This window comes from Mizuhopecten yessoensis, unplaced genomic scaffold (genome assembly GCF_002113885.1).
Source record: "Mizuhopecten yessoensis strain PY_sf001 unplaced genomic scaffold, ASM211388v2 scaffold8377, whole genome shotgun sequence".
Lineage (NCBI taxonomy): Eukaryota > Metazoa > Mollusca > Bivalvia > Pectinida > Pectinidae > Mizuhopecten > Mizuhopecten yessoensis.
In genome coordinates this window covers 203521-212549 of record NW_018407517.1, presented here as the reverse complement: position 1 = coordinate 212549, position 9029 = coordinate 203521, and the positions used below count along the sequence as shown (strand labels likewise).

At 37.6% G+C, this 9029-nt stretch overlaps 1 protein-coding gene across 1 annotated transcript in view; it reads right to left on the bottom strand.

Annotated features, from left to right (window-relative positions):
• LOC110455770 (conserved oligomeric Golgi complex subunit 1-like) overlaps window positions 1–9029 on the bottom strand; it is a 123987-nt gene that overhangs the window by 89456 nt on the left and 25502 nt on the right. The window contains exons 11-13 of the mRNA XM_021506130.1: window positions 5723–5779; window positions 3483–3545; window positions 748–829 (exon numbers count right to left, since the gene is read on the bottom strand). Coding sequence (XP_021361805.1) covers window positions 748–829; window positions 3483–3545; window positions 5723–5779 — 202 coding nt within the window. The remainder of the gene's footprint in view (window positions 1–747; window positions 830–3482; window positions 3546–5722; window positions 5780–9029) is intronic.

Sequence of the window (9029 nt, the reverse complement as noted above, 5' to 3'; positions counted from 1 at the left end):
ACATCACCAGCAGGGATGGAGACAGTTTAATGTAGTATATTGGTGCACATGTAGTATATCGAATACAGTGACAGACATCACCAGTGTGGATGTAGACAGTATAAAGTGATACGTACTGGCTTGTTTTATAAAATGCCAGTTGTGTGGCTGCTCTGTTAGCAGATTAGTAGTTGCATGCATATAACAAATCCTCAAATGTACACTGATTGTGAGTGGTTTGAGCAGTAATTAACTGGTGTTTGTTGTTTGCATGGTATCAAAATTGTTTAATTTGGCTCTTTTTGTCCATTGCAATAAACCATACACTTTTGTTCGATGCTTTTATGTACATCAAAAGAATCTCGCGGTTGCGTAATGGTAAAAAATGACAGGCTTTGAAGTCGTGTGTCGCTCCTTTGTAATCTTCAAAGGACAGGTAAAATCGCAGCGATTGGTCAGTTTTTTTTTAACTGAGACCAATAAAACAGTTATCTTCGTGACTTCAATTTTGCTTTGACATATTCCAGGGGTGCAGAGAGCGAACATGAGCGTAACCCCTAGCTATCGTTGATGTCACAGAGCTAGCTTTCATAGAGTTGCATTGTTAGACTCCACTTTGTATGCACATTGTTTACAGTCCCGCTAGGCACCTGAATGTGATGTTTTTAATCACTGAAGCCAAAACATACAAATAAAAGTTGCTATAATCAAGAAGAAACAAAACTGTATGACAATTTTAACAACCTCTAAATTTGTATGCTAACGTACGTGTCAATCCACTGCTGACAGTTGTCCTGGAGGTACTGTACAGATACAGGTGTGGCGTGAGACCGCAGGGTCGGGCAGAAATCTGGATAACATTACAATGTGGCAGTCAGCAATCAATGTGATGATAACATTACAATGTGGCAGTCAGCAATCAATGTGATAATACCATTACAATGTGGCAGTCAGCAATCAATATGATGATAACATTACAATGTGGCAGTCAGCAATCAATGTGATAATACCATTACAATGTGGCAGTCAGCAATCAATATGATGATAACATTACAATGTGGCAGTCAGCAATCAATGTGATAATACCATTACAATGTGGCAGTCAGCAATCAATATGATGATAACATTACAATGTGGCAGTCAGCAATCAATGTGATGATACCATTACAATGTGGCAGTCAGCAATCAATATGATGATAACGTTACAATGTGACAGTCAGCAATCAATGTGATGATACCATTACAATGTGGCAGTAAGCAATCAATGTGATGATAACGTTATAATGTGGCAGTCAGCAATCAATGTGATGATAACGTTACAATGTGACAGTCAGCAATCAATATGAGGATAACATTACAATGTGGCAGTCAGCAATCAATATGATGATACCATTACAATGTTGCAGTCAGCAATCAATGTGATGATAACGTTACAATGTGGCAGTCAGCAATCAATATGATGATAACATTACAATGTGGCAGTCAGCAATCAATGTGATGATACCATTACAATGTGGCAGTAAGCAATCAATGTGATGATAACGTTATAATGTGGCAGTCAGCAATCAATGTGATGATAACGTTACAATGTGGCAGTCAGCAATCAATATGATGATAACATTACAATGTGGCAGTCAGCAATCAATATGATGATAACATTACAATGTGGCAGTCAGCAATCAATGTGATGATAACGTTACAATGTGGCAGTCAGCAATCAATGTGATGATAACATTACAATGTGGCAGTCAGCAATCAATATGATGATAACATTACAATGTGGCAGTCAGCAATCAATATGATGATAACATTACAATGTGGCAGTCAGCAATCAATGTGATGATAACGTTACAATGTGGCAGTCAGCAATCAATGTGATGATAACATTACAATGTGGCAGTCAGCAATCAATATGATGATAACATTACAATGTGGCAGTCAGCAATCAATATGATGATAACATTACAATGTGGCAGTCAGCAATCAATGTGATGATAACGTTACAATGTGGCAGTCAGCAATCAATGTGATGATAACATTACAATGTGGCAGTCAGCAATCAATATGATGATAACATTACAATGTGGCAGTCAGCAATCAATATGATGATAACATTACAATGTGGCAGTCAGCAATCAATGTGATGATAACGTTACAATGTGGCAGTCAGCAATCAATGTGATGATAACATTACAATGTGGCAGTCAGCAATCAATATGATGATAACGTTACAATGTGGCAGTCAGCAATCAATGTGATGATACCATTAAAATGTGGCAGTCAGCAATCAATGTGATGATAACATTACAATGTGGCAGTCAGCAATCAATGTGATGATACCATTAAAATGTGGCAATCAGCAATCAATGTGATGATAACATTAAAATGTGGCAGTCAGCAATTAATGTGATGATAACATTACAATTTGGCAGTCAGCAATCAATATGATGATAACATTACAATGTGGCAGTCGGCAAACAATATGATGATAACATTACAATGTGACAGTCAGCAATCAATGTGATGATAACAGGTAACATAGGTACATGCATTAGTTGTATTCTGATATTATACAGGTAACATAGGTACTAATCATGTTCTGATATTATACAGGTAACATAGGTACTAGTTGTATTCTGATGTTATACAGGTAACATGGGTACTAGTTGTATTCTGATATTATACAGGTTACATAGGTAATAGTTGTATTCTGATATTATACAGGTAACATAGGTACTATCTGATATTATACAGGTAACATAGGTACTAGTTCTCTTCTGATATTATACAGGTAACATAGGGTCTAATCGTGTTCTGATATCATACAGGTAACATAGGTACTAGTTGTATTCTGATATAATACAGGTAACATAGGTACTAGTTCTATTCTGATATTATACAGGTAACATAGGTACTAATCGTGTCCTGATATTATACAGGTAACATAGGTACTAGTTGTATTCTGATATTATACAGGTAACATAGGTACTAGTTCTATTCTGATATCATACAGGTAACATAGGTACTAGTTGTATTCTGATATTATACAGGTAACATAGGTTCTAATCGTGTTCTGATATTATACAGGTAACATAGGTACTAATCGTGTTCTGATATTATACAGGTAACATTAGTACTAGTTGTATTCTGATATTATACAGGTAACAAACTTTGTTAAAAATATGAACTAAAGCACCTGCTAAGAATGATTTTTTGTATTTTATTTATTTTTTGGCTCAAATGGAACTATCTTTTGTTGTGTAGGATTGTCCATATACGTGCTAGTGGTAAAAGGATCCAGATCAAGTATTGTCAGCTTGATGTGTCGTGTCCTTGGTAGATAATACCAAATCTATTTCACTTACCTGTGTGGCTAATATATTGATATATTTTACACCTGCGATATCCAACCTCATAATAAGTCTGCCCTCATGACAGTTGGTGAAAAGTTAGCAGAGTAAAACATTGGAGAACATTTCCCTGTATGTTTGACAAGCAATTACCTAAAACTGAGGATGGAAGACTTTTTAGTGATGAAGATTGGTGAAAGTCCAGTAATCCAGATTCTGTGAATTAAGAGAGTATTTTTATATTACAGACATATTTTAAAACATAAATGAAACTGTATTGCTACAAATATCATAATCATTTACAACAAATCTCATTCACAATTTTATATATTTAAACAAGTACAGTAAAACCTGTCTTACATGATAACTGACAGGAGTCAGTTAAAAAGGTCACAGAAGATAGGCAGTCACTTAACACAGGTAAGCATTGTAAATAAGGTTGCATCAGACAGGAAGATGCTGAATACACACTTAAGCAAATGTATGGCAACAGACTTTTTTCATACCCTGCAGTATAAGCTCACTGCACTAATAAAATAAAACAAGAAAATCAGTAAAACTAAAGGGTTATGCTCCCGAAAAGAACACCTGTACTGGAATAAAAGTTATGTGTTGCATACTTTGATGTGAAAATTATCATACCTGGTGCAATTATCATCTCTGAAATTATTGAACAGTGTGAAGAAAACGAACTCAATTACCTCAAGCATCAAACCATTTTTTCTTCTAAACTTACATGTGAAGATATACAAGTTAATATTTGGACAAACAATTTAACATGTTGGGCTCCACATGTGGTAAATAAATGTCTGAATAACCAGTTTTTGAATTCGGTCCCCAGTTCGCGTTCTTCAGACTGAGTTACCTGTTCACCACTGAAAACCCTACTATATACAAGAAAATGAATTTAACTCTTGACCTCAATGTGGGCTTGACCTTGGTTGTATAGACCAAAAAGTGGTATGCCACACTAAAATTTCATTGAGTTATCTTCAGCAAGCCAGAAGTAATCAACCTGAAAATGAATTTGACCTTTCAACCTAAATATTACACTGTACCTTGACCTTGGGTGTTCAGATCCAATTGTAGTATGGGACACATTTCCTGTCCATCCTACATATATCTAAAAGATTTTAGTCAAATATTTTCAGGGAATCAGATGGTATGGCCAAGACAATTTATTTGACCTTTGAGCGCAATGGGACCTTGACCATAGGGAAATGAACCCAATATTTGTACATGACATACAATCCTGCAAGTAGCTCTAAAATTTCATTGAGCCATCTTCAACGAGTCATACGCTATGACCAGGACCTTGACCTTGGACATTCATTCAAGTTTTCTCACAAACTTCATAGGGTGATCCCGTTGTTGCTAGGGAAGAGATTACTCTATATCACACAGGGTAGGGAAAGACAGCTGACATGCGCTATGACCTCATAATAATGAATTGTCAAAGTGACATCATTGTATTGTTTCCGTGATGTCATACAATTGGGTTACCTCCGTCTCAACCCTAAGGTTTTGGGGTTTTGGCAGAAGAATCAGATTAATGTTTATTCTGACTGGATTTTTTTTTATTTTTAAGTATGTGAGAAAAGTAATCAAACATGGGTCTGTTCTATGGACACTGATATCTCAACCCTCGTGTAAGCGTTTTGCTGGCCAGCACTTGGCAAGCCTCGAGCTGACCAGCCAAACTCTTACACTCGGGTTGAGATACCCTGTCCACTGAACAGACCCATGTAAGATTCTATTAATCTAGAAAGCGAGTTAAGATACCACCTGGCAAATGTAATTGTCCTTTGACCTCAATGTGACCTTAACTTTGGGCATACAGACCCAAAAGTAAGTGACTCATTGCCTCGTCTCCCTGCATATATTTCTAAAATTTCATTGAGTTATCTTCAGCCAGTCAGAAGCTATGGTACGAAGAAAGAATTTGACCTTTGACTTCACTGTAACCTTTGACCTTGGACATACACACTCAAAAGTGGTATGCAACACTGTCTTGCCATTCTGCATATATTGCAATAAAATTCATTTTCGTATCTTCAGCAAGTCAGAAGTTATGTCCCGACAACAAATTTGAACCGTGACCTCAATGTGACCTTGACTTTCAGCATATGGCCCAAATAGTGGTGTGTAACACATCACCTTGCCATCCTACATGTATCATTAAAATTCCACTGAACTATATTGAGCAAGTCCGAAGTTATGGTCCAGGATGGTAGAACAGACAGAGATGCTACTAAATGCTCTCTGAAATATTTTTCCAACAGCATATCTGTCACAACACAATGATAAATAATTCTGTCCAACAAGTTACAAATTTTCATTATAATGAGATTAACATTAAGAAATACTTATTTTGTTGTGTTATTCTATCTCACCATGCTGTTTCTGAGATGTCACCGTTGTTAGGATGGTCACCAGCAGGTTACTGCACACTGAAAGAGAGTCAGTACTGTCACTTTTAAAACATGTTTTAATTCATTGTCAAATCACAAATCAAACAGTATTAAGGTAAGAAATTGTTTAATCCCAGCGAGATATCAAATTCTATCAACTTGACAAAACTGTGATAAGTGTCAAAACTGATGAATTTCTGTTCAGACACAGATTAAGCAACAGCAAGATAAACTAGAACCGTAAGCCAAAGGCTTACTAAGGCAAAGCATTGCAAAGCAATATAGTCTCCCACCAGTAATGATTTCTTTATTGGCTGAGCTGTACACTGATTTAAGTATACAGGTCACTCACATACTTCCTGACTACTTCCTGTCAATGCCAAAACATACTTGTAAACCAAATATTGTTAGCCCAAAAGAATTTTTGCTGAAATTATCAGTAGTTAAGGAAGAGATGTCAGGACAAAGATTTTTCACAAAGGGCCATAACTCCTTAAAAAGGGTCGAAACCGAAAACATACTACTCTGATGCATGACATCAGCGGGTTATAACGATATCTGTAAACTTTCATTGAAATTGGTCCAGTAGTTGAAGGGTTTCTTCAACAAAGGGACATAACTCCTTTTAAAAGGGTCAGAATGAAAAAGTACTATTTGGATGCACAACGTCAAGGCCCTCAGTTGCCATATTTGTAACTTTTCTTTGAAATTGGCTCAGTAGATAAGGAGAAGATGACAGGACAAGGATTTAATTACTGTTTTGGTACATCTTTACTAGATGTACTAAGGCATTTATTTGCCAACATAACTGTACCATAAAGAAAACAAGGAAGTTTGGTGAGTAGCCTGTGCAGCCTTGCTGTGTGATATCATTAATATTAGAATATAAGAATATGGCACCAGAGTTTACGCTATTAAATCCATACCTGTTTTGATGCAGTAACAATTTTGTAGATTTAATAAACAGAAACATTCAACGGATTTCCCTTTGAATACTAATATCTTTCATTACAATGTCAGAATATACTTATATTTTCATTTGTGCTTCACACTTGTGAAAAATAGTGCTATTCTGCTATACTCATGAAATCAACATGGTATTCCACGGGAAACCATTAAATATTACTAGTATGGAGCTTTGGTACATTTATCTTTATATGAAAATGTGAATGAAAACATAAAGATAAAACAGTTACTTCAATTACTTGAAAGTAGAAAGATCAATCCTTGTAATCCTGAAATGTTTAAAGTGACACAGTATATACTGTCTTCCTAACTCCAATAGCTCAGCTGTTGGTAAAAGACACTGAAAATCTGGATTACTTACCTTCCATAGCCGAGCTACCTCCTATATCTATCACCTTGGTAGAACACGGTGTGCTTCTTGTGAACCTACCTCCTATATCTACCACCTTGGTAGAACACAGTGAGCTTCTTGTGTACCTACCTCCTATATCTATCACCCTGGTAGAACACAGTGTGCTACTTGTGTACCTACCTCCTATATCTACCACCCTGGTAGAACAGTGTGCTTCTTGTGTACCTACCTCCTATATATATAACCTTGTTAGAACACAGAGTGCTTCTTGTGTACCTACCTCCTATATCTACCCCCTTGGTAGAACACAGTGTGCTTCTTGTGGACCTACCTCCTATATCTACCACCTTGGTAGAACACAGTGTGCTTCTTGTGTACCTACCTCCTATATCTATCACCTTGGTAGAACACAGTGAGCTTCTTGTGTACCTACCTCCTATATCTATCACTTTGGTAGAACAGTGTGCTTCTTGTGTACCTACCTCCAATATCTATCACCTTGGTAGAACACAATGTGATTCTTGTGTACCTACCTCCTGTATCTATCATCTTGGTAGAACAGTGTGTTATTTGTGTATCTACTTCCTATATCTATCACCCTGGTAGAACACAGTGTGTTTTTTGTGTACCTACCTCCTATATCTATAACCTTGGTAGAACACGGTGTGGTTCTTGTGTACCTACCTCCTATATCTACCACCCTGGTAGAACACAGTGTGCTTCTTGTGTACCTACCTCCTATATCTACCACCTTGGTAAAACAGTGTGCTTCTTGTGTACCTACCACCTATATCTATCACCTTGGTAGAACACAGTGTGCTTCTTGTGTATCTACCTCCTGTATCTATCACCTTGGTAGAACAGTGTGCTTCTTGTGTACCTTCTTCCTATATCTACCACCTTGGTAGAGCAGTGTGCTTCTTGTGTATCTACCTCCTATATCTATCACCTTGGTAGAACAGTGTGCTTCTTGTGTACCTACCTCCTATATCTATCACCTTGGTAGAACACAGTGTGCTTCTTGTGTACCTACCTCCTATATCTATCACCTTGGTAGAACACAGTGTGCTTCTTGTGTACCTACCTCCTATATCTACCACCTTGGTAGAACACAGTGTGCTTCTTGTGTACCTACCTCCTATATCTACCACCTTGGTAGAACACGGTGTGCTTCTTGTGTACCTACCTCCTATATCTACCACCTTGGTAGAAAACTGTGTGCTCCTTGTGTACCTACCACCTATATCTATCACCCTGGTAGAACACAGTGTGCTTCCTGTTTACCTACCTCCTATATCTAACACCTTGGTAGAACACAGTATGCTTCTTGTGTTCCTACCTCCTATATCTATCATCTTGGTACAGCAGTGTGCTTCTTGTGTACCTACCTCCTATATCTATCACCTTGGTAGAACACGGTGTGCTTCTTGTGTACCTACCTCCTATATCTACCACCTTGGTAGAACACGGTGTGCTTCTTGTGTTCCTACCTCCTATATCTATCATCTCGGTACAGCAGTGTGCTTCTTGTGTACCTACCTCCGATGTCTATCACCTTGGTAGAACACGGTGTGCTTCTTGTGAACCTACCTCCTATATCTACCACCTTGGTAGAACACGGTGTGCTTCTTGTGTTCCTACCTCCTATATCTACCACCTTGGTAGAAAACTGTGTGCTCCTTGTGTACCTACCACCTATATCTATCAACCTGGTAGAACACAGTGTGCTTACTGTGTACGTACCTCCTATATCTATCACCTTGGTAGAACAGTGTGGTTCTTGTGTACCTACCTCCTATATCTACAACCTTGGTAGAACAGTGTGCTTCTTGTGTACCTACCTCCTATATCTATCACCCTGGTAGAACACAGTGTGCTTCCTGTGTACGTACCTCCTATATCTATAACCTTGGTAGAACACAGTGTGCTTCTTGTGTACCTACCTCCTATATCTACCACCTTGGTAGAACA